At 37.4% G+C, this 24,703-nt stretch overlaps 6 protein-coding genes across 10 annotated transcripts; 2 read left to right on the top strand and 4 right to left on the bottom strand.

Annotated features, from left to right (window-relative positions):
* Positions 1-227: 227 nt before the first annotated feature.
* On the bottom strand, positions 228-3,185 carry LOC130935190 (putative disease resistance protein RGA1). Of its 2 annotated transcripts, none has more exons than XM_057864793.1 (2): positions 1,217-3,185; positions 228-682 (listed from the first exon to the last, which is right to left on the bottom strand). In XM_057864793.1, exons 1-2 carry the CDS (start codon positions 3,015-3,017, stop codon positions 447-449), a joined length of 2,037 nt encoding a protein of 678 aa, XP_057720776.1. In that variant the 5' UTR covers positions 3,018-3,185; the 3' UTR covers positions 228-446. The 2 variants fall into 2 exon arrangements, with proteins under 2 accessions (XP_057720776.1, XP_057720775.1); XM_057864792.1 differs by having other exon boundaries at positions 772-3,184.
* Positions 3,186-3,812: 627 nt separating this feature from the next.
* Positions 3,813-6,753, bottom strand: LOC130936486 (disease resistance protein RGA2-like). Of its 2 annotated transcripts, XM_057866559.1 has the most exons (2): positions 5,602-6,753; positions 3,813-5,211 (listed from the first exon to the last, which is right to left on the bottom strand). In XM_057866559.1, the coding sequence occupies exons 1-2, from the start codon at positions 6,590-6,592 to the stop codon at positions 3,977-3,979; spliced, it is 2,226 nt and encodes a 741-aa protein (XP_057722542.1). In that variant the 5' UTR covers positions 6,593-6,753; the 3' UTR covers positions 3,813-3,976. The 2 variants fall into 2 exon arrangements, with proteins under 2 accessions (XP_057722542.1, XP_057722541.1); XM_057866558.1 differs by having other exon boundaries at positions 3,813-6,753.
* A 5,156-nt stretch (positions 6,754-11,909) lies between these two features.
* LOC130935964 (uncharacterized) lies at positions 11,910-13,912 on the top strand. Of its 2 annotated transcripts, XM_057865908.1 has the most exons (3): positions 11,910-12,391; positions 12,494-12,970; positions 13,458-13,912. In XM_057865908.1, the coding sequence occupies exons 1-2, from the start codon at positions 12,076-12,078 to the stop codon at positions 12,940-12,942; spliced, it is 765 nt and encodes a 254-aa protein (XP_057721891.1). In that variant the 5' UTR covers positions 11,910-12,075; the 3' UTR covers positions 12,943-12,970; positions 13,458-13,912. The 2 variants fall into 2 exon arrangements, with proteins under 2 accessions (XP_057721891.1, XP_057721890.1); XM_057865907.1 differs by lacking the exon at positions 13,458-13,912 and having other exon boundaries at positions 12,494-13,235.
* Positions 13,913-14,768: 856 nt separating this feature from the next.
* Positions 14,769-17,730, top strand: LOC130936355 (uncharacterized). The gene is made up of 12 exons (XM_057866419.1): positions 14,769-14,894; positions 14,993-15,071; positions 15,168-15,569; positions 15,669-15,797; positions 15,896-15,993; positions 16,083-16,167; positions 16,268-16,342; positions 16,437-16,526; positions 16,614-16,748; positions 16,872-16,993; positions 17,120-17,189; positions 17,280-17,730. Exons 1-12 carry the CDS (start codon positions 14,788-14,790, stop codon positions 17,475-17,477), a joined length of 1,590 nt encoding a protein of 529 aa, XP_057722402.1. The 5' UTR covers positions 14,769-14,787; the 3' UTR covers positions 17,478-17,730.
* A 404-nt stretch (positions 17,731-18,134) lies between these two features.
* Positions 18,135-22,722, bottom strand: LOC130935489 (protein FAR-RED ELONGATED HYPOCOTYL 3-like). 2 transcript variants are annotated; one of them, XM_057865254.1, is made up of 4 exons: positions 22,238-22,722; positions 19,277-21,467; positions 19,046-19,192; positions 18,135-18,714 (listed from the first exon to the last, which is right to left on the bottom strand). In XM_057865254.1, the coding sequence occupies exons 2-3, from the start codon at positions 20,318-20,320 to the stop codon at positions 19,079-19,081; spliced, it is 1,158 nt and encodes a 385-aa protein (XP_057721237.1). In that variant the 5' UTR covers positions 20,321-21,467; positions 22,238-22,722; the 3' UTR covers positions 18,135-18,714; positions 19,046-19,078. The 2 variants fall into 2 exon arrangements, with proteins under 2 accessions (XP_057721237.1, XP_057721238.1); XM_057865255.1 differs by having other exon boundaries at positions 19,277-21,448.
* LOC130933724 (protein FAR1-RELATED SEQUENCE 5-like) lies at positions 20,327-21,454 on the bottom strand. The gene has a single exon (XM_057863343.1). It carries the CDS (start codon positions 21,452-21,454, stop codon positions 20,327-20,329), a length of 1,128 nt encoding a protein of 375 aa, XP_057719326.1.
* Positions 22,723-24,703: the final 1,981 nt, after the last annotated feature.

Below are 24,703 nucleotides of genomic sequence, written 5' to 3'. Positions count from 1 at the left end.
TGTGTTTGTGCTTGTGCTGCTATGCTTTTGTGATCCACCTACTCACCTGGTAATCATCACACCAAATAAAATGCTATCCAAGTTCTTGAGAAATTCCACCATTTTAGTTACATGTGCTAACTATTTTCTCAAATATGTATATGTTTCAGCAAGTAGATGATGTCATGCATGCATGTTCTTCCTTGAGATTGTAACTTAATTTCTACTTTGTACAGAATCTCATTAGAGGCAACACTAAATCAGACTCGTTGAATTACCATCTTGAATTACAAAAGAACATACAGAAAATTAAAAAATCACTAAAGGCATATAGTTCAAAACAAAACAAGGACAATAGTACACATTACGGAAACTGATGAAGAAACAAAAGGCACTTTGACTCCAATCCGGGTTGTCAAGACAATTCTTCTTCATCTTCCATGAGATACTCCATCTTCAATTCTTCATTACTTCCTAATGTCAGTATGCTTGATGTGAGATATCATGGGCCAGCACTCTCCAACTTGTGGCTCGTATTTTCTATATAACTCGGTGCAATTTATGATTCGCAAAACTTGGAGACTTGTTAGACGGTGGATATCACTGGGAAGAGACTTCAATTTTGGACAACCGCCCATAAAAAGAAATTTCAAAGAACTCAGATTTGACAGCCATTCAGGCAGTACCTCCAGCTCGTAGCAACCTACAATCACCAAAGTTTGTAATGTGCTTGCATATTGTTGGAGAGAATGAGGCAATGTTACCATATTATAAAGAAAAATGGTTTTTAACCTCAAGACAGAATTAGTATTCTCTGATCTATGAAGCCAATCTTCATTGCCAACACCTTGGATTAGCATAGTTTCTAACCGAGGAAAATGGTGAGTATCAAGTGGCAAAGACTTTAGATTCGCACAGCCACGAACTTGCAAAGTTCGAAGTGTAGGCAATCTTGTCTCAACAAACAAGGACTCCAAATTATCACAATCTTTGACGCATAAATATTCAAGACGATTCAACTTTGCAATGTCACTCTCTGGCAAGATAGATTGCTTTGTGGTTATCTCCAATCTTTGCAGGCTGATCAAGTTTCTTAACTTTTTCGGTACAGTTTCAAGATTTGAACACCCTTCAAGATCCAAGACTTGCAAATTTTGGAGCTTGCAAATAGAACTAGGGAGCCTCTTTATTCTTTTATTATTGCAAAGAGAAATAGATCTTAAATGTTTCAACTTACCAATTGACTCAGGCAAAGTCTCACATGTAGAATTACTTAAATCCAAATATCGCAGGTAAGTGCAGTTTAACACCCATGCATTCAAGAAAGCTTCACTGGCTCCCACTTCGTCAACTGGAAACAGAATGCTTCTCGTACCTCGTAAGCTTGGCTTGACGGAATTGTAAGGCAAACCATTCTCAACAAAAGACAAATGCAGGACATTTTCTGATATGTCCTGAGTGTTTGAACTAACCAATTGACACACATCTTTTGCAACATATACTGCAAGATCATGCACTAAATCATGTATTCCAAAAAAATAAAAGGTGCCACAATCAGAAACGTCATGAAGAAAAGATCTTGCCATTAAGTCTCTCAAATATTGGTGTGCAACGTCTACCATTGTTTTATCTTTGCTTTGCAATGGAAGCAAACCTGCTGCCCCCCAAAGTGAAGCAACGCCAAAAGAATCAAATCGAAAATTCCTTGGATAAAGGGAGAGCAAAGCAAAACATTGCCTCAAATGGGATGGCATTTCATCATAGCTTAATTTTAACGCAGGTAAGATGTCATCCTCTTTTTGTGGCAAATTCCAAATCTCCTTGTCTCTCAGTGATTCCCACTCTTGTATCTCGTGTTTGGAAAATAGTGAACTTCCCAATGTTCTTACCGCTAAAGGAACTCCTTTGCACTTTTTTAAGATTTCTCTTCCAATCTCTATCAAATCCGGATACTTTCCCTCTTCTCCTTCTTTAAAAGCCCATCTAACAAACAAACGCAATGAATTCTTGGGAGAAAGACCTTTTAAATGGTGCGAGTAGGCAACGGTACCCATCATGGAAGCGATGGACTGGCTACGTGTTGTGACTATAACTTTGCTTCCTTGAGCACCCACTGAAATGAGATGTTGCAGCTCAACCCATTTAACACGATCTTCATTCCATACGTCATCCAAGACCAGCAGGAACTTTTTACCCTCAAGCACGTTTCTTAGACGATGTTGCAATTGCTCAATCTCTAAGTCTCTTAAGTTTTGTTGCCCAGTAGAAGAAGCAAAATCACTGAGAGGATTGATGATTTTGAGAATCAATGATTTAATATTAAAATCATCAGAAACACTCACCCACCTTTTCAATGGGAAAGACTTTGTTACCCTCTTATCATTGAAGACAAGCTTAGCAAGAGTGGTCTTTCCCAAACCTCCAAATCCCACAATGGGAATCACAGAGATATGTTTATAGCCAGCATTGTTGTCAAGAATCGGTTCCATCAAGAGCTTTATGATCTTTTTTTTATCATGAGCACGTCCTATGACATCAGACTCAACAACATGCGAGTAAGTCATCTCCCTCTTATGCACAACTCGCCTATCAACATCAATTACTTGAAGCCCAAACTTATCCCTATCAGCTGCAACTTTGTCTAATCTCTTCTTAATCTCTTTGATCTGATGAGCAAGCTTATAACGAAACACAAGCGGATTAGAACTCGAGAAGAAGCGGCCTACCTTGTCCTTGGGAGTGCCATAGTCTCTGATGACTTGCTTGCGCAGTGTTTCACAGTCAACTTGATCAAGCAAGTTCTCAGCATCATAGAAGACGAGTTTGATCTGCTTCAGCCACTCCCGCAGCTCGTGGCTCTGCTCCTGCTTCTGCTTCTGCTCAGCATCCAAGAGCACAGCTTTGACATAAGAGAGACTGGTTTTCAAGTCTTGGAGGTCATCATAGACACCAACCACCCGAGACGCTTCTCCGTATGCACGAGAAGCAAGCTTGGAAGTGAGTGAATCAGCGATGCTGAAGATGAATGATTCCGCCATGGTTAACACATATCAGAGAATCAGAAAGAAGAGAAGAGAGATAGCAATGCAATAATGCAGATCTGAATAAGGCTAGTAATGTATGCGTTGAAGGCCAAAGTCAAGATATCAAAACTAAGTCGTACCGTTCATCAATAATAGCAATAATGGAGATGAATAGTAGATGTGACGGATGGAAGAAAAAAATAAAGCATGTGAACCAAGAAAGATATTACCCACTACTTCAGGCCCCAGACACAAATTTGATTTAAAATTCTATTCCATTAAAATATCTATATGACTTAATTATTTCCTTTTTTACTCGTTTACTTTTAAAGTTTTCCACATCTCAATATACATGTCTTCCTCCACACCTCTATTCTCCTTTTCACTGCTTCACTGACATACGCACAAAGTACGTATATTATTGTTCTTCTCTTCTTCCTTGAACGTATATATTAATAGGAACCTATATATTAATAACGTATATATATTGTTTTTGTTTCAATTTATATATCGTTTGTTCAACTGCCTTTGGTGTTTGCTCAACAAGTCAATATGGATCTTATGTGAAAGTAAAGTACGAAGTCAAGTTGTTGAATTTTCAAGTTACAGTTCATTTGAATCAGTCACTAATCTCTCTAGAAATTTTGAACAATTGAAATAAATTCCTTCACCTTTTTTTCCTGGGGCAAATAATTTATATATGTTTTGTGAATTTTTATATATTCATGTATATGTGTGTCAAATAATTTTTTTTTTCAAAAGAGGTAACTTAATGTCTAATTCTGTAGAGAATTTTAACCAAGACAAACCTTTAAATCAGATTTATTAAATTACAATATATGACAGAGAAAGTTGCTCAATTATTACAAAGAGTAACAACCAAAAACAAACAATCATCAAATACATGGTCCAAAAGGAAACAAGAACATCAATTAGACATCATGGAAGAAGAAAAATAAAAAAACACTTGGACATCAGTCTTGGTTGTCACAGAAATCCTCTTCACGACTCCTCCATGTCTTCCTAATGTCAGTATGCTTGATGTGGGATATTTGGTGCCAATACTCTCCAACATGTGGTTGATACTTCCTGTACAGTTCAGGGCAATCGTGGATTCGCAAAACTTCAAGGGCTATAAAACGGTGGATGCCATTGGGGAGAGACATCAACCTTGGACAACTCCAGATATGAAGATATTTCAAAGAAGTCATATTTAGCAGCCATTCAGGAAGCGCCTCCAGCTCGTAGCACCTTGCAAACACCAAAGTTTGTAATGTGCTTGAATATCCCTGGAGAGAATAAGGGAAGTTCATCACCATGCTAAAGTAAATTGTCTTTAACCTCAAGACAGAATTCATGTCCTGATCTCCATCTGACAGTTCAAAATTACCACATGCATGGAGAGTGAATTTCTCTAGTTGAGGAAAATGGTGCGTGTCAAGTGGCAAAGACTTCAAATTCTTACACCTCATAATCCGCAAAACTCGAAGGGCAGACAACTTTACCTCCACAAATGGGGATTCCAGGTTGTCACAAGCATAAATATCTAAATATTTAAGCGAACCCAACTTTGCAATATCACCCTCTGGCAAGACAGATTGCTTTGAGGTTATCGATATTCTTTGCAGATTGATCAAATTTCTTAATTTTTCTGGCAAAGTTTCAAGCTCCACACACCCACGAAGATGCAACTCTTCCAAATTTTGGAGCGTGCAAATAGAAGCAGGGAGTTTCCTTATTCTTCTGTTTTTTATGAGTGAAAGAAATCTTAAATGTTTCAACTTGCTGATTGATCCAGGTAGAGTCTCAAATGTGGAATCATGCAGATCCAAGTATCGCAAGTATTTGCAAGTTGACACCCATTTTGTGAACAAATATTCGTTGCCAGCTTTCTCTATTCCAAAAGGAAATAGTATAGTTCTCACACCTGATAAGTTTATATCGAAAGATTGGCTAAACAAATCAAGTTCTGTAAAAGATAGATGGAGAACATTTTCTGGTATATTTGGATTTTCAGAACTGATCAGTTGGTAGTCATCGCTTGCAACATATTGGGCAAGATCATGCACTAAATCATGTATAAAAAAGTAATAGTATGTGCTTACGTCAGAAACATTTTCAAGAAAAGACCTTGACATTAATTCACTCAAATATCGGTTTGCAACATCCAGTGAAGTTTCATTTTTGCTTGGTGGTGGAAGCAAACCTGCTGCACGCCAAAGTGAATGAACGTCATGACTCTGAAATTCAAAATCTTTTGGAAAAAGTGAGAACATAGCAAAACATTTCCTCAAATAGGATGGCATGTGATCGTAGCTTAATTTTAGTGCAGGTAAGATGTCATCCTTTTTTTGTGGTAAATTCCAAATCTCATCATCTCTCACTGATTCCCAATCATTTATCTCATATTTTGAAAATAGCAAACTTGCCAATGTTCTTATTGCTAAAGGAACTCCTTTACACTTTCTCACAATTTCTTTTCCAATCATTACTAAGGTAGGGTACTTTTCCTCTTCTCCTTCTGTAAAAGCCCATTTAACAAACAAAGAAAAAGATCCTTCCGAAGAAAGACCTTGTAAGTCATGAAAAGGAACAGTACCCATTATAGAAGCAACAGAACGACTTCGTGTTGTCACTACAATTTTGCTTCCTTCAGCACCACCGGCTTTGATGAGATCTCTCAGTTGAATCCATTTGGCACGATCTTCACTCCATACATCATCCAAGACAAGCAAGAACTTTTGACCAGTTAGCTTATTTCTTAGAAGATATTGCAATTGTTCGATGTCCATGTCTCTCAAGGTTTGTTGGTACACGAGAGCATCAGCAGAAGTAGTACCGCTAACAATAGCAGCATTGATGATTTTAATAATCAATTGCTTAATATCAAAGTCATCAGACACACACACCCACATTTTCAATGAAAAGGTATCAGTTATTCTTTCATCATTGAAGACAAGCTTAGCAAGAGTAGTCTTTCCCAAACCTCCAATTCCCACAATGGGAATCACAGAGATATATTTAGAGCCACCATTATTGTCAAGACTCGGTTCCATCAAGAGCTTTACAATCTTCCCTTTATCATGATCCCTTCCTATGACATCAGACTCAACAACATGGGAGTAAGTCATTTCCCTCCTATACACAATTCGCTTATCAACGACAATTGTTTGAAGGCCAAACTTATCCCTGTCGGCCGCGACTCTGTCTAATCTCTTCCTAATCTCCTTGATCCGTTGAGCAATCTTATAGCGAAACAAAAGTGGATTAGAACTCGAGAAGAAGCCACCTACCTTGTGCTTGTGAGTGATTCGCAGTTGCTTGCGCAGTGATTCGCAGTCAACTTCGTCAAGCAAGTTCTCAGCATCATAGAAGATGAGCTTGATCTGCTTCAGCCACTCCCGCAGCTCATGGTTCTGCTCCTGCTTCTGCTCAGCATCCAACAACACAGCTTTCACATAAGAGAGACTGGTTTTCAAGTCTTGGAGGTCATCGTAGACACCAACCACTCGAGAAGCTTCTTGGTATGCACGAGAAGCAAGCTTAGTTATGAGTGATTCAGCGATGCTGAAGATGAATGATTCTGCCATGATGGTCAATCTAAGAAAATATGAGAGAGTATGCAGAAGATGTGAATGCAAAATCGCAGACACTGTTTTCAATCTTCACCAGCGAAGTCTTCAAATTACAAGTATTAAAATCCAGAGTCTTCGGCAAAGATGAAGTAATCTCTGGCGCCACGAGTTGGTGGACCGTTTGGATGCGAATGGAGTAATGCTAACTATTCCACCAAACTCATGTTTGTTTTTATTTATTTATTTATTTCACTAGTGTTAAAAAGTTAACCAATCACAAATTTTAAGAGACTAATGTAATGAAAACCCTCCATCAGATGAAGTTGCTGATGAGTTGCTGATAAGTGTGTTTTGACTTTTAAGTGAAAAATTAGTTTATTTATATAAACAGTAAGTTTGCTTTAATTTTGATAAATAAAAAGTTATTATTTAAAAATATTTTAATTTCAAATAATAACAAAAAAAAGTCATTGCTTTCCTTCAACAATTTTTTAATAATTTATTTCTTTTTGAATATTTTAAGAAAAAGTATATGAAACTAAAAGGTTATCAGCTAAAAACTAAACAAAACCACATTAATAATTAATTTTAAATTTTTTTAATTCAAAATTTAAAAAATTTGAAATTAATTAAGTAAACCTAATTAAAACCTATAAAAGCCTTCTTTTTCTCTCTCACATTAACCTACCAACTTCCAACAATCACAAACACAAACCTCTCTCAACATTAACTGATGCTAACAATAGAAGAAAAAAAAAAGAAAAAGAAAACTTTTCTCAATATAATGGGATCAAAGTTAGATCCTCCAACTTTAGACTATTCAGAAAGATTCCATAGCTTCTCTGTATCAAATCTTAGATCCAACGTTGAGAGGGTCTTACGTTGATGGGATTCATTATTGGCTTAGTTCTTATTATTGTGATTGATCACTCCAATCATATATGGGTGTAAGAGAGCATAATTGGGATGTGATTTAGTTTTGCCGTTACTAGAGAAAATTGATGATGTTATTGACGATGCATTATTCATATTCATAATATTTTTGGAGCTCGATGATGTACTGCTTGCACTAACAGTGCCTGTTTCTTGCCCCTGCTTTTCTTACATGTGCTTGTGTTGGGCGCGTGTAAGGTTAAAAAGGTGGATGGTGCTATGATACTAGTGAGAAGGATGGTGGATGATTGAGTTCCTATTTTGTATTTAACACACATGTTTGTAATTAGGAGTTTATTGCAGATGTTGTTTTCTGTGTTTTGGGATATTAGGTGTCCTCGTTTTAATGATTAAAGAGAATGTAAACTACACCATTACAGAATTATAAAAAATTATTTATTTAATATAAAAAAAACATCATAATACTTAACAAAAGAAACATCTAATTATATTTTAGCAAAAATAATTAAATATCTATAAAATTTAAAAAAAAATATGAAATTCTTAAAAAAATTAGAGACATTCACATTTGCAATACAAAAAAATTCGAAAAATATATAAAAGAACATCCATTTAGTATGAAAAAGAAACATTCTGATACTTAGCAGAAAAAACATCCATATATATTAACTCGTAACGATTTTAGAGGTATTTAACTGATTTTTGACTAATACCCTTTTGGTTCCTAATATTGCTCATATTTTAAAAAGCAAGCTTCTAGTGCTTTTGCTTTTCTTTGCTTCTTCAGTGTGTTTTTGCTTTCTTAATTGGGCTTTAAGCCGAACATAGTATAAGAGGAAAGCAAGGTTGTGCTCTGCTTTTGCTTCGCATCTAACAGTAGAGCATGCCATTGTATTTTTTTGAGAAATTCTTACTTAATAACTTCGAATAATTTTGATAACTGAAAGAGAAAAAGAAAACTAATAGCAACAATGGAGATGGATCGTAAATGTGATGGATGGAAGAAGGAAAAAAAAGTAAAAGGAAATGAACAGTAAAGGATAGCAATACACAAAACTTCAGGCCTCAAGCACAAATTTACCAAACTAAAATCCACTATGATTACTTTCAACTAAATACACGGTTGTTGATATTAATAACCATTAAGATCATATATAGTTAGTTAACCATTAAGAATAAAATGGCAGTTGCTAGTACTTACCTATCTCCAACGGTAGTGAAGTTGTTAATAACTAACTAATATAGAACAGAATTAGGAGATGTCTTTAAGCCTACTGAATAATAAAAAATTGGATGACATTTTCAATTACGGTAGTAGCAACGAGTTCATATTGAAACATCATACCTTTAGATAGGTATGGACAAGGCGCAATTCTGAGTTTTTTTGTTTTTTTTTTTTCTTTTTAAGGACGTTTCGAATGATGATATCAATTTTTGTTCGACTATAATGACTTACATAGTGTAAAATAATAATTAATTTTTTGGTGATATTTAAGTATACATTATTTTATTGCTCATTCATTTTTAAATTCTAAATTTTTATTTTGTCCGAGTATATCTTTTTAATGCCAGTAAATTATTTATAATTGTATTTTTCTTTTATTTTAAGAATAAAAGCGGTTTTTTTAGGTGCCTCCAATGGAGGCTAAAATTTATGGCCTTTTTCTCTCTAAATATATGACTATGTCTTATATTATATATAGAGCAAAATTCACTAAAATAAATATAATTTTTTATTTCATTTATTTTTACTTATTTTGTTTGATTAGACACATTAAAGTTAACTCAAATCTTTGAGTTGTGTATACTAAAATTAATTACTGAAATTAGGCATTAATATAAAATATATATTTTTTTTTTAAAGAAAGAAGCTCAACACATCAAGTGAAACCATAAAATAAAAGACAACAAAGAGGATCAGCATAGACCAAAAGAAAACTACCCAACAAAAAGAACGCTAATATTTAACCCTAAGGGTGTGCATGGGCCGGCCTGATCCGAAGATTCGGCCCGATTCCGAACATTTTAGGGGCTAATTTAGTGTGATTTTACCGGGTTTAGGGCCGGGTAAGGGTTTCAAAAATAAACCCGGTCATTATTTCGGGTCGGACCTGGGTCATTACTCGGGTCACCAGAAATCGGCCCGGTGACCCGATCATCATATACAATTAATATTTTGTGTTATTAGTGATGAATGATGGCTATTCTTATGTGGAATTTAAGTACTGTAAACCTTAATATTTTGTTATTAGTTATTATAAGACTGTAAGTTAATGTTTTATGTTTAAAATGCATAAGATTTTAGACTAATTAATGCATAATATTGTGTTATTTCTATTGATTTAAATATTTGGTGTTATTAGACAATATTAGTATTGATTATGGTTGTGCTTTAATTTTAGAGAAGAGTTGGTTCTTGTTATATTTTTCTAAGTGAATTTTACCATGTCAAATAATGGTTGGAGTCTTGGAAATTTGGATATTTTCACATGCTAGCTTATAAGAAGGTATCAAGGTAATATAATGTTAACAGCCTGGTTTTCACCCGATTTTTACCCGGTATAATCGTGGCCCGAAAGTGTATAGGTTTCATCGGGTCTAAGATCGGGTTCGGGTCTAATAAATATGCCCAGTATATATTTCGGGTTGTATCTGGGTCACATCAAACCCGGTTTCACCCGACTTATGCACACCCCTATTTAACCCCTTGTCATATCCGACATTGTCATCAATAACAAAAAAGATTTACACCTAACCATTCCTTGTAGTTCGTAAAGGACATATAGATGATTTCGTCAACGCTTTTTTTTTATTCTAAAAAATCCTTCTATTCCTTTTTAACCAGATATTTCAAATTATCGCACAAAAACACACCATCCATCTCTTGTGCACCTCCTTTGTAGTTGATATCCCAGCCCAACTTAGAAAATGTTTCTTTAACGTCTCTGGGTATGACCATTGCCTTCCAACAAATGATAACTAAGCACATCATACATGTCAAAAAAAAATCACAGCCAAGAAACAAATGTTAACTATATTCAACACTTTTGTTACATAATACGCATACAACATCCTTCGGGTTAATAACCTCAAACCGACTCAACCTCTCCTTCGTATTGACCTTGCCAGTCAATACAAACCAAACAAAAAGTTTAACTCTTGGTGGAACTAGACCTTTTCAAATTGTCCTAGTAAATTTGTAACTTGTTATACCCTCTGTAGTTGTTTCCGCCTGCAGTACCTGTGCAAAAGAGTTAATAAAAAAAAATTCTTATTTATCAAATTTCCACACAACTCTATCCTCTCTCTTATAAGTGAGTTGGACCAGCCTTAAAGCATCATAGTGCTGGTTCACTAGTTCCAACTCCCATTGGAATAGCTCTTGCCTCAATTGGAAGTTCCATATCCACTCAACCCCATCCCAAAACCCACAATCTCGTATAACGGATTTTCTTTGTTTTGAAACTGAGAAAAGCCTCTAAAACTTATCTTTCAGAGAACCACCACGCAACCATACATCCTTCCAGAAACGCGTCTCTCTCTCTCATCACCAACCTTCATAGACAACTCAGTAATCATTTTCTGTCTTATTTGTTGATTCTTGAACTGACATATATTTTTCCAAGGTCCCCCGGACAGGTAAAACTTGAGAGGACAGCAACACATTTGGATTCATGTTATGGCACGAGTAGACCACCTTCTTCTACAGTGGACATTCCTCCTTTGAGAATCGCCACAACCATTTAAGATACACATAGAAAATAAGTTAAATAACATATGTATTTATTTATAAATATTTAATAACTAATTTTAGTAGAGGTATTGGAGCTTGGATCACCACACATCTACGTAAGACATGATAATTTTTGCAAGTTGAAAATGGGAGAAAAATAATAAATATAAAAATTAAGTGATCATCATAAATTATAAATTATGAAATTCTGACCTGGTGGAAATGCAGATTCCCGATTACCTATGAAAAAGCTGGAGGCATGTGGAAATGGTGGGTAGAGCTAGTATTGAGTCTGAACTCTGAAGCAGCAAAAGGAAGCTTGCAGTCGCCACAACGCTTCTATAGAACATTTAGAAGAACAGAAATTTGCATATCTTTGATTTTATGTAATTTTTTTCTATTTGTAATAATTAAAATTTAAAATATCATTATTATTAAATGAAATTTTTATCAAAATTTTTTTTTTCACATGATTCACGAGAAAGATATTTTTATTTTAAATTGTATACAGGTAACATAATAAAAGCCATATGTTAATTGTATTTATGCATTAGCACGTAATAGTTTTTACTAAAAGACACCGACACTATTGCTAATATTTTACATGTAACATCGATTAAGACACGTGGACACGAATGACTGGACAGCATGAGTTATTAAATGTTGTAACCCACTATAATCGAAGAAGTTTAAGTGCCAAGAAATTAAATACGTTGAAGGATAATGAATGCAGGTAGTATGATGATGAATGGTTGGACCGGTGGTAGTTTGACGGTTCAGTATGCTGGAGACTTCGTTCAGCTTCCTTTATAAGTCATTTCGTTTCACATTTGTTCTGCCTGAAAAGAAACACACTTAAGGTGCTGCATAGATGGATTCTGGTCGGTTTCGTTACTACGTCGTTAGGAGAGGACGAAAGCCAGGCATTTACACCTCTTGGGAAGAATGCAATCAACAAGTCTATGGCTTCAAGGGGAGTCAGTTAAAAGGCTTCATGGTAAGGCGCGAGGCGGAAGAGTGGCTGAGTTTGCCAAGACAAGACCCAGTTGGTGAGGATACTGTCCCGGAGCCTGAAGATTTGGTGTTAAGCTTTGGAGCTATGTCCATCGGAGACTCTGGCAGCGTTACCGGAGACGGGAGCAGCGGATCTGTTGCCGCCGGGACGGACTTGCTGCCTCAGAAGCCAGGTGCGTGTAGCTTGTGTTTATGGTTTCTTTATTTATTTATTTTGCGTATCGTAACCATCGGTGTTGACGTGGATGTCATGTGTTGTGCAAAACTGTTCCTAGATATGGTGCCGGAGTTTGACCCCAAGGCGTTCGTCATAATGGAAGACATGGAGCAACTTTTGTTACAGGTTTGTGCTCGACTTGAAGTTGGACCGCCAGTGTTTTTCATGCGTGATGTCTTCCGCAGCGAAGGAAAGAAATATCATGGGTTTGGGGTTTCTTTGCAAAGCACCGCAAAGGGGATAAACTTTTTCGTTTCGGGGCGGTTGTCGACGGACGAGGGATTGGCAAGGCAGGATGCCGCCTTCATCACTTTGGAACGACTCCTTGAGGAGGCGGAGGTTCAAATTTTTGACTTCAATTTTCAAGTTGTTCTTCGATACAAGGAGGACCTTGCTGAGGCACACCGCATAGCAAGGTTGTCAGCCACAGAGCATGTAATGATGCTCGAGAAAGAGAACGCTGAGCTGAAACAAAGGTTGAACCTCTACAATCAGATGTTCATGTAGGCAGGAAGAATGGGATTCGTTGTGTCCGGTTTGTGATGTCCCTTTTGTGTGCTTTTCACTACTTTTGTCTTTTAGTTTTCACAAGAATGAGGAAGGTAAAAATTCCAAGTTATGATATGTACCTCAGTTTCAACATGGATTCTGTTGCTAAGAACGTTGTTTTTCTCCTTTAGGCTGTATTTATTCCGTTAAACTTACTTTACATGACGTCCGCGAAGTTCATTGTTCCATTAGTTTATTGACTTTCGGTTCTTATTTAATGGTATTTATTGTCATAGCTTAAGATTGTGTCTCCGATTCATTTTAGGGTTTAATTTTGTTGCCGGTTGAAGCAAAGTTTGATGATAAAAGTTAAAATTCCAGTGGCACAAGGCTTTCCTAGTTATTAAGTGATAACCGTTACAGTGTACGAAGTTTCTGTAGATTAAAAAATTAAACTTAATTACTAATAGGGTTTCGACGAAGATAAGTAACATGAATAACAAGTCATCCTTGCTGGCCTTGTTCTGTTTCAGGAAGACTGGGAGGCATCACCTCAGATTGAAGGGTTATCTTTGGGGTTTAAGGGATAAGTTATGAAGACGTGATGGAAAGCCCGATTTCGTAAATAACGTGCATCTCTGGGAGGAGGCGTGTTGAAGGGGATGTGGGTCACATAGCCATCTTTTCATAAATCTGACGTGGGTCATTCCTAAAGACCCTACACTGCTGGCGGTCACATCCAACGACTCAATTGGTTGATGTATTTCCTTTAGGCGGAGTTATCGCGGATTCTAATTAAAAATCTCATTGGTTAAAACAAAACAAAGGTTCCGCGGAAGGTTTGTGACGATGTCGGTCATTTCGGTTTGAATTGGAATTGCGTTTTCCATTGCAACAGAACTAGATAGTAGAAAATAGTCGGTGAAAAGATATTTCGATCAGTATTTGTCGCATGTTTTGAACCACCAAATGGGCAACTACGTTTTGAATGTAACCACTTTTTAAAAATTGCTTTTCGCGTATAAGTGGATTCTTTGCTTACATACTTTGGATTTAGTCATTTTGAGAGAATTTAAATTTGAAAAAGTGAATACTGTTTCTGTTATACTCATGTAAACAACTTTTAAATAAATAGGAAATTAATCACTAAAACGGTATAATACCAAATTATTCTATTAATATGTTATGTATACGTAATATAGGTTTTATATCCTTTAAGTGTTTGATATACAGTATTTTATAATCCATCAAGATATTTATATGTTTTTAATATTTTTTATTATTATCATAATAAAACATTATAGTTATTTTTAACACTTAAACCCGTTTTGGAAATTCAAAATATCTTAGGCAAATTTTTATATGTTGATAAATACTATTTCCCTAACAGATTAAGAATTAACATTCACCCTAGTTCATCCTAACGCATCCTGTTATCATCATTACCCTAACTCCTTAGACCATGCCGGTCAAATCGAACGAAACCATTGATTAGACATGGAGGAAGGTGTAGCAGGTTTCTATCTCCCCAAATGTCTACTCACAATTTTTGTGGTCTCGATAAGCTAATTTGCTGCTACTTTTGAGATTAAAAAACATATTGCCGTAATGCTTAAAGCCCATCTAGTCTTTGATATTTGATTTGTGTTATTTTCCTAAGGGATTTAAGTTACGTTTGGATTCCGAGCATAAAAGAAGCACGTTGGGACGTAACCGGGCATTGTTGTTGGTTCTCTACATATTGGGCCTCCCTATACCCAATGGGTTCTACTATGACCCAACATAGTGTTAGTAACCAAAATATAAACGCAAATTCCGTGCCTCGTTATCGTATGTAAAGTTATTGTAAGGAAGTCACAGCAAATGAAGTTCTTGACTTTGGATGAGCAGCAAATCAACTCCATGAAGGATAAGAGTACTCTGCTCAACAAAGAGGGGGACGCCACGGACGTCGACGTCTCTCTAGCAAGGTATAAGTAGAGACCTTCAGATTTAATGTAACTGTTTCAAGTTAGGGCCTCGTGCCCCTGTTACAGGATTGCCATTAATTTTTTTCCATACTTATCAGCGTGGTCGCTAAAGGGGCGGACGATAGGGGGAGATCACTTGAGGAGAAGATGTTGACGGTTCTGAACACGGTTCAGGAGGTAAACATAACATATTCCTTGAGGTTTTCTTTTTCATAGTTTAGAATTCAACATTGGGTTTTTCAAGCCTCAAATATAACTACTATTTGAACGCAGCATGTTTTGGAGGACAGGGGGGTGACGAAAACTATTCTGAAGACTCACAATGACCAGTTACGGACCATTACCGACCTACTGGCAGATCATGGTAAGGCCATTCAGTCATTGATATCCCTTGTTAATACGAGGGGGTATGACCAACTTGGGGAGGAAAACTCCAAAGCACCGGTCGCTGCCTCTATCAGGACTGGTAAAAGAAATCCAGGTAATGTCAACAAAAAAGTAAAAGATGTACCGGAAAAGAAATCCTCCAAGGGCCGAAAGTTCCATACTCAAAGGACGCGCTCGAACGAGAAGTTGGCTTCCTCAACCGCAAGGAATCCTCGACGCTGTACCGTTAACCGTGAGGAAGCACCCAGTGAAGCAGCAACAGGAAAGACGAAGGCCATGTCAATGAAGGTAACATTATATTTTTTAACCAATGGGGTACATAATATACGTCTGCAATTTTTTAAGTCTCGTCATGTATTGCCATGTCGTTGTTGCTTTACTCTGCAGAGGAAGCTTACGTTTGAGAATCTGGATTCCACATCATCAGCTGGATCTGAGTTGAAGCAAACTGAGCCGGGGACTCCTTTCACCTACCACACTCACCATGGTCACCACGGCGCTGAAGACATGCCTCGGGTAATACTCTCCTCGATGATATGCATGGTTAAAACATAAACCACCTCTTGTGGAGCACTACTTTGTTTTTCTGATCGAGCTGTATTTTCTTTTACTAGTGCCTCAACCTATCCTTTCGACCACCACAAGGAATGCACTTCGTCGGGAAGGAACTCGCCGTTGCAGCATACATATTCTCGTCGGACCTGGACAACAGGTGCGTATGGGGATTAGGCCTAGTAAATACTGTGGACATATTGTCCTGTTGGCGCTATTCTTGACTTAACATTCCACAATGTTACGCAGGGAGGTCCTTGTACATGATGAAAACTCCCGTGGAGACCGGGATGCACTGCTGACACTCCGGCCGGGGCATATGATCGTCGACGATGTAAGTATGAATTCCCTTGTGTCAAAACCCTAAGCCGATGACCAAACTAACTAGACCTCCGACAACGATTTAGATATATAAGCATTTCATGAATATGCAGGTTATAAACCTTGCTTGCACTATGTTAACGCATGAAAATAGGAAGGAGTCCTGTTATCTTCCGACGACCTTTTCTGTACGTCTAACGACCTCACCTATATTTTCAATAATTCATCCTCCCCTCATTAGTATTAACCGTGGTTTATATTTTGTTGCTACTTCTATTGCAGCAAGTTGCTCTTAGCCCGGTAAACCACAACATCGACACCTTCGAGTTTATCCGCAATAGGTTCATGGGATATGCAGATGACTTGTGGATGGTGAGTTCTTGATCGCATTAAAGCCTTTTGTGTTGTCTGTTTTTCTAGCGACTCTAATCGTGAATTTATGTGAATGTTGGGCCATAGATATATGTACCCATGCACAGAGACAACCATTGGTTTTTAATGGTGGTAGACCTTGTCAACTGTAAGTTGCTTTATCTCGACTCCGCCAAGGACAGCGACCGCCGGGATGCAAGGGTCTCACAGATGAAGTTCGTGGTAAGATTAGCCGAACCTGAAGAGTTCACCGTAGCCATATGTTGCCTTTGCATATTACTCTTAATCACATTTGGAAATGCTGCTGTTTGGTTAATAACTTACATTACTTATTCATGGTCTCAGGCCTTCTTTCTGGAAAACATGCTAGAGGACAAGAGATTTTGGAAGAATGAAGAACATTTCAAACCACACCCATCAACTTTTGATGTTTCGGAGCCCCCAATAGGCCAGCAACCTGAAGGATCGTAAGCATCACCATATATGTTGCCCGTTACTCTGCATTTGCATTAAGGGATGCATCTCCATTAACTATTCCCTAATTTGGCAGTACACCCATTGCTGATTAATTTATGCTTGTTAATAACGCGCAGGAATGACTGTGGGATTTGGGTTTGCCAATGGATGATGTTGAATTGGGTGTGGGGAAACGTTGAATTGGAGGTATCTTACATAAGGACTCAGTTTCATAATCATAATTTAATTGAGTCCCAACCCATTCCACATCCTTATTTAACTGTAATTGTTCCGTAGGATGTCAACGATCACACAAGAATGAGGCTTGCACTAGACTTGGTGATGGGACCTTATAATCCCATTGCTCATGACGTAGGTCGCAGAGCAGTTCGTCACTGGGATATTCAAATGCAACGGTCCGCTAAGAAGGAAAAAAAGGGGCGAAAGAAAATTTCTATGGCAGTAGATTCTCCTAGCCAGAGCATCACAATTTGACATGTCCTATAACTACTAGTTGTATTTCAATTCCTAAGTCTCATGCTCTACATCTATGGAACTTTAAGTATTTTGACAGCGTATTAGGGAACCTAATATCAAACTAGTATGTGATATTAGGCACCATAATATGCTTATTTTGTAAAAACAGTATGAGGAATATATTTTGATGTAGCTCTAAGAATGTTTTGGTTGAAACAACCTAGAACTATTGGAATGTACAGTTCAACGTAAATGTTCCTCTTGTGACGGAAAGGAGAATTCAATGATGCTTACAGCATTCTAATGAGTTGATGCACTTAGACCCATTATAAAAAAAATTAGATAAATTATTAGTTATATTTGAGTAAAAACTGAAATTAAATTAATGCACATGAATAAAAATAGACATTAATTTAAAATTACTTAAATTATTTGATTACTTTTATAAAGTTTATGATTTTCATAAATTTATAATTACTTTATCGTAATCTTTTTGATTAAATTTTCATATTAATTTAAAATCGTAATTACGTTTTATTTAATTTAAGAATATTAAAATTAACGAAATAACTTTTTACATTTTAAAAATGCCGACAATTAAAAATTTATTAAATCTTTGAACACATTTTTTTAATTAAGTATTTTATTAATTTATATTTTTTACTAACTCGTTTCCGGTTTAATGTGGGCTTTATAATTTCACGGCATGAATATCCTGAAACGTAACTCTCATAATGCTTTCATTCCCATGGAAAACCTTGTCCAACGAAATCTTATTCATGACGGTACAAAAAAAAATTATAAAGCCATTAAATTATTTCTTTCCCGTACATAGCTTGCACTACAGTGATGGGCTTTCATTCCGGATCCATCAATTTCATACACATGTTGAGAAATAGTATTATGAAAAGAAACAACACCAATCCACGGGAACCTAAAGAAGCACGAATTGTGTGTCCATGAAAATACCCAAAAACAAAAATTAAATACCAACTATTCTATCCAACAAAATATAAAAAAAAACAAACAAGCATAACTTCAAGGACTGAAATAACCGACAAAAGAAAAAAAAAACCGGATTCAGTTGGCAACAGATAAGGGCTCCATTTAAATTGGCGTTGCCCATATACAAAGAGGTCTTCGATACAAGGGTCATTCTCGAACCACACTCCTTGCACCCTCTACCAACATACTGCGTAAAATTGGCAAGTTGTTAAAAGAATCCTCCTATGGAATGCCAAATCCCACGATGCATCTGCAAGGGAATAAATTACTCATCATATATATAATCATCTATATCATATGAAACTAAACACCGTCGAGCATGAGGAGTTAATGATCTGTTGAGCATGTCATACATAATGGAAAGTTAACTAGTATCCTACCATGCCACCAACTATTCAGCCCAGTTAACCCACGAAGGACTAAATGTACGATAACAACCACACAGACATAACTTAGATAACAACATACTTATGTTAACATTCAGCAACTCTTGCCGCCAGTGGACAGCACACTATATTTGGCCTTAACCCCTTACTACTGATCATATATTCCTTTCATCATTTTTCATTCTAAAATGATACCTTAACCGTTGTTGCTTTTCCGAACCCTTCAAACTAGTCCGCATTGAGTTTGCCCCTGGGTTCAGCACATAGATTATCACCGACGAGAGACTCCCAATCATCGTTGGAGGTTACGCAGGTGGCATTAATTTCCCCACATTTCTCGGCCTGTGACAAAAAAATAATACTAAACAGATGCATTTTTTCAACTTTAAACATTTTCAAATTAACCTTACAAATTAAATAAGTAACCTGATCAGGATCTTGTCTACCGGTACCCCTGTCTGGACAGTTTCTTTTTGTGTGTCCCAAGCCCTTGCAGCCGGTGCAACGCCTCCTTTTACCAAGGGCCTTCTTCTTTGGAATTTTCGGGGCACCCTTTGTCTTAGCAACAACTGGATCTCTTACAACCGGATTGGCTTCACGAACGTTCTCTCCGGTCCGGTGCATGCTAGAACCGAATGCCCTATAGTCCATCTCTAGCTCTTTACATAAACTTTCAATTCCACGCATAGTCTTCTGGAAAATGGACAACCTTTGTGCCCCTAGGAAAAACAGCCATTGCGAGGCGGAATGGAGAGCCCCGTGACGAAGGATGACACCACGCTCACTATAGTCCCCCCAATTTTCTGTGTACTGCTCAGCGGACTTTGCATCAGTTCTCCACCTACGCAGAACTATATTGTCGGGAATCTCCTTTAAGTGCTCTGCCTTCATGACGAAAAACATGTGCTTGCATGGATAACCATGCTTCTTCCAGAAATTACACTGGCAACTTAACTTCCCAGTTGACCGTCCAAATGATGACATTATGTGGACATCAGGTTCTTCGTACTCCTCTAGGGTGTATATCATGGAATTCATGATCCTCCTTCTTCTAATCAGGATCAAGGCACCAACCCCTTCGATCTCCTTCTTTACATCACCAAAAACTTCTCTGGTGTACACCGAAGCGGCATGTCGTTCAAGACTTCTCAGGCATGTTGTCATGACCGGAACCGAGTTTATGGATTGAAACTGGAGAAGCATTTTCTTATTCCGATATTCACGGGCAACCATCTCTAAGCATTGCACGAGCTCAAAAATTGTGTGGGTGGACTTGGAAAACTTGTTTACATATGCGTTAATTCCTTCACATCGGGATGTGGTCCGGTACCCCGCGCAGAACTTGTCACGAAGATAGCTACTTGCCCACATCTCCTTTTTCCCATACATCTGGCACCACCACTGCTTCTGGCCGAGTCCATATTCCTCGGCGGCTTGCTCCCATTCCGACTCGAATACATCTGTTGCCATGTCCGTTTACAACCATCTTCTGAACAGCCCACGTAATTCATCATCCTTGACATTCGATGTGACGTTCTTCTCCACATGCCATGCACACAAGCGATGCGTCGACTCGGGGAGGACTTCAGAGACAGCCTTTATCATAGCTTTCTCCCCATCTGTCACCACTACAGCTGGCTTCTTACGGCACATGATCTCCATCAAATTCTCCAGCATCCACCGATAGGACGCCAGACTTTCATCAAGCAACAACCCAAACCCGAATATGGTGGTCTGCTTATGATTGTTTGATCCTGAGAAAATAACAACCGGCCTCTTGTATTTATTTTTCCTGTAGGTTGAATCGAACGCCAAAACATCGCCAAAGAATTGGTAATCCACTCTGCTAGATTCGTCGGCCCAAATCAGATTCGCGAGCCTGTTGTCAGAAGTCACGTTATATTTTGCGATTGCCATGGGGTCTGACTCGGCTTTTCCCTCTAGATAAACTAAAGCAGAATTCGCATCGCCATCAGCTACTTTAATGCGCCGCATTTTGTCAGCATAGTTGTAGACATCCTTCTTCAGGAACCCCAGCATCGAATATCCCCCGACCGTACCAGCCATGTACCCTACAATCTTAGAGGTCGCAATACCATGAGCTTGCATACCGGCTATCTGACTCTTTGCAACTTCCGTTAACCGACGATGATTGGCAATCAGGTGCACCATTCCAGCCGGTGTCAGGTCATGATTGTGTTCGGTTACTAACTTCCTAACCTTCCAATGCTTATCATTTTTGTCAAAATAAACCGATAACATTGCCTTGCAGTTGGTTCTTGTCTCCGGTTTGTGTACCCTTGTTCGGTCAACCCTGTCATAGTGTTTACGCTCCCTCAACCCTTCCTTGTTACAAAAAAACATGTACCTTACAACATTCCCGTCACAGTCTTTTCCTGAGTCACCCTTTCGCACCCCGAATCCATGCAATTTTCCGAAACCCCGATAGAACTCATATGCATTTTCAATGCTGTCCCATACCTTCTTCAGGATGTCATCCACACTTAGTCCAGCGAGGTCTTCCAAATCAGAATTTTCTACTTCGTTAACATCACCATCACTCCCTCCACAATCAGCATCCGCCTCGCTCAAAGACACCTCCATTGAAATAGTTTACCTAATTCAATATTACATAACAAGAGGATATTCCCACACAGTGAAAACTAAACCCAACAAACATGCTTACAACAAAAACAATACTTCGCTAACCAGTGAATCACCTATTCCAAGAACATTCTTACAACAAAACAACCTAACTTTGACGAACTAGCTTTCATGATGAAGTTTATATCCAGGACATCAAACATAGTTTTCACAAGGTTTCCTATTTGAGCATTCATCACAACAACTAGGAGACCTGGAGCTAAAAAAAATAGGCCATACCCACATCAATAGTTTCAACACTTATCACAAACAAATCTGAATTCCAGCAGAAATAAACCCCAACAACCACAACAGAACAGCATCCACATTTTGAATAGGCCAACACACAAAAATTGACTTCCATAACAAAACAAACCATTTTTGTATATACTGTTGTGCAGATTTTGTTTTCCCATTTAGAGGTACAAACCATTCGGTTTACAAGAAACTAATCATCAACAAAATCCATCAATAATAACCCCGATAAGACTAAATACAATAACATCCACTTACTTTAATTTCTCACACAATTAACTTACTAATTATCCAACTGCTACCAATTATGAAGCCACCCGGTCACATGGTAATACCACTTCATCATGCATGTCGAGTGCAGTAAAATTATAATTATAATAACATACTTCACAGCTAAACAACCACCTCAAACAGGAGAGACAATATCTTTGGTATACTTTATTTCATTGTATTCAAAATATCCAACCAACTACTGATTCAAAGACTTACTTGTTTTAATAGAATTCAAGATGTGGCAGACTTTGAATCAGAGCACTCTTCAGGGCAACCAGGGAATGCGAAGTCGTTTAATTTACAGCCACCGTGCGTCACCGGACGAGACGTGCACGATGCATAACTCCGACAGAAGACGCGAACAAGATCGGCAATCGCACGACGGCTTCAACGCGCCTGAGGAGACAAGTACGTGGGAAAACGAGCTACAATTCGGAGTTGCGATCCTACACGTTTTCGGCACCTCGATCACCACCGAAGCCACATATGCAGAACGCCGGCGCACTATAACCTCCACGAGAGCTACGGCTAGGGTTTCAATTTTCTTATAAATTATTCAATTTCATTAGCTTCTAAGAAGAATAGGGAAGAAGATTAGTTGGGCTGTGATGAAAAGATCCAATGGTGTGGAGGGGAAAAAAGGGGATTGGGCATGTAGGCATAGGAAAAGGATGCCTCATTACCCTTAATATTTGAGTCTAGTGTTACAAGGTTTTAAATGCCAAGTTTTATAAATAGTTGAGCCCGGTGTTTAGAGTGGTAAATACACTTCCCTGTATCCCAAATTTTTTATCTTTTATAATCTTTAGGGTCACTTTAATGGGTTAATTTTGTCTATTAACGTAATGTTTAAGCAAAGTTTAAGTGATTTTATAGTTAGTTAGTTCATGGTGTTTTTTAATAAGGAGGGATTAAAAAGAAGATGTTATGTATAAATAGAATCGTAAAATTGAAATAGTTGATTGAGAATTAAAAAAATAATTCATGAAAAAAGTCGTTTCGAATGTTGTAAGTAATAAAAAAAAATTGGAATTAGTATCTGTGGACTTGTAAAAAAAAATAATAAAATGAATATTCACTCCACAAATCAGCGGGGATAGAGGATTTCTACAGGATAGGCCCCCTTCTTTTTTTCTAATCAATCTTAGCAAAATTTACCCCATGGATCACTTGAACCTCAATGGTAAAAGGCTGCAGTCCATCTCTCGCCCATCACCGTTAACTTCCTCCAGGCCCATCTATTTTTGTCCACCTGCTGAAGCCTGAATGTGAAGACAAAAAAATTACTCTATCTCACTATTTTTTTTCCAATTAATTAATTTATTAATTAATCTTACCTAACCTGTTAACAACCTCCGCTTTGGAAAACTCCTTCTGATTTGTGGGACCGTGCCTGCAGTACCTGCCTCCAGATGCGACACATGCAGAGGGGTTTAATTAATTTCCAGGACAGGTGTCTCTACCAAGTGCAAACAACCAGCATCCTCACCTGCTGAGGAATCTTCCACTCAGCACCATAGCACTTCCCAAGAAGTAATACTCCTCAGCATGTAATAACTAGTAGCTACTACAATCTCTCTAGCTGAGGAGATTTTGGTAAAAACCTATCTTCCATATCTTAGCGTGTTTTTGCTAACGAGTGCATGAAATTAGTCTCATAAAAAAGAAAACAAGAAAAAGTGAAAAGTTTATAAAATAAAAGATCATTAACTTATCATTAAGGTTTTGAATTGGATATGATATTTTTTTTATTTTATATTCTCTCACTTGGTGCCACTTCGAAATCTCTCTAGTGATCGAAAATTCCTCATGGTGGCCCAACAGCAGGCAGTATTTAAGTCCTCTAACTGCCAATGAAAATTCCCTCTAATCTAAGATGTTTTTTGGGCAGTTCAAAAGTGATCAAATTTCGTCGGTTTAATGTCCAAAACAATTCCGTTGAAAATTGATTTGTGTATTAATTTTTCTTAAGGACTGATTTGGGTAATTATTCTTTTTTTTAATGTTATAAATAGATTTCTACAGCCATTTGAAAAAATAAAATGAAAATTTTATTCTTTAAATATTGAAAAAAATCCATAACAGCCTTGACAATTACTTCAAAGGACAACGAGGTCTTTGACAAAAAAAATACCCAATCCGACCCTTGAGCTTTACTCTTATGGGACTAATTAGCCCTTATACCAAAAAAAAGTCAATATTATTTTTTTTTTGCACAGAAACTAATCAGTCAAAAAAAAAAGATAAGGAGCGGATTGGGTGTTTCTTTTTTTCTTGGTAACCTCGTTGTCTTTTTCGGATAACTGTCAGGGCCAGATGGAGTATTCACTCTTAAATATAATTTTATTCTTTAATGTTTCTATTTCTTAAATTCTGGCAGCCACCCTTTTTTTTCTTATTGTGTTTTATTCAGCTTTACAAATTTGATCAAAATCATTTGGTTGTTAGTTAGTGCACCGTGCTACTTTTTGTGATAAAATCCCTTCAAGTTGTGAATTTATGAATTCTAATTTGATTGAATCTGCAACATATCAAATTGAAGTAGCGAATACTGCTGTTCTCCAATTTTTCTCATCCTCTTATTCTTTGATCTTTCTAATATATAATCTCACAAAAAAGCTAAACACTCTTCCTTTTTTTCTTTGACTGTCTTTTAAGCATTTTAAATCGGAACAATGTCTT

This window comes from Arachis stenosperma, chromosome 6, assembly GCF_014773155.1.
Source record: "Arachis stenosperma cultivar V10309 chromosome 6, arast.V10309.gnm1.PFL2, whole genome shotgun sequence".
In the NCBI taxonomy this organism is placed as follows: Eukaryota; Viridiplantae; Streptophyta; class Magnoliopsida; order Fabales; family Fabaceae; genus Arachis; species Arachis stenosperma.
Note: the sequence above shows the minus strand (reverse complement) of the source record. Positions and strands in the feature narration are given on the sequence as shown.

Excerpts from the sequence above, each read along its gene's own strand:
- LOC130933724 (XM_057863343.1), bottom strand. The coding sequence starts at position 21,454 with ATGGAGGTGTCTTTGAGCGAGGCGGATGCTGATTGTGGAGGGAGTGAT.
- LOC130936486 (XM_057866558.1), bottom strand. The coding sequence starts at position 6,592 with ATGGCAGAATCATTCATCTTCAGCATCGCTGAATCACTCATAACTAAG.
- LOC130935190 (XM_057864792.1), bottom strand. The coding sequence starts at position 3,017 with ATGGCGGAATCATTCATCTTCAGCATCGCTGATTCACTCACTTCCAAG. Across the intron at positions 683-771 it reads AATACTAATTCTGTCTTGAG|GTTGCTACGAGCTGGAGGTA; the intron begins GTTAAAAACCAT and ends TGGTGATTGTAG.
- LOC130935489 (XM_057865254.1), bottom strand. The coding sequence starts at position 20,320 with ATGGCAACAGATGTATTCGAGTCGGAATGGGAGCAAGCCGCCGAGGAA. Across the intron at positions 19,193-19,276 it reads GTAGACAAGATCCTGATCAG|GCCGAGAAATGTGGGGAAAT; the intron begins GTTACTTATTTA and ends TTTTTGTCACAG.
- LOC130936355 (XM_057866419.1), top strand. The coding sequence starts at position 14,788 with ATGAAGTTCTTGACTTTGGATGAGCAGCAAATCAACTCCATGAAGGAT. Across the intron at positions 15,072-15,167 it reads TTCTGAACACGGTTCAGGAG|CATGTTTTGGAGGACAGGGG; the intron begins GTAAACATAACA and ends ATTTGAACGCAG. Across the intron at positions 15,570-15,668 it reads CGAAGGCCATGTCAATGAAG|AGGAAGCTTACGTTTGAGAA; the intron begins GTAACATTATAT and ends TTTACTCTGCAG.
- LOC130935964 (XM_057865908.1), top strand. The coding sequence starts at position 12,076 with ATGGATTCTGGTCGGTTTCGTTACTACGTCGTTAGGAGAGGACGAAAG. Across the intron at positions 12,392-12,493 it reads CTTGCTGCCTCAGAAGCCAG|ATATGGTGCCGGAGTTTGAC; the intron begins GTGCGTGTAGCT and ends AACTGTTCCTAG.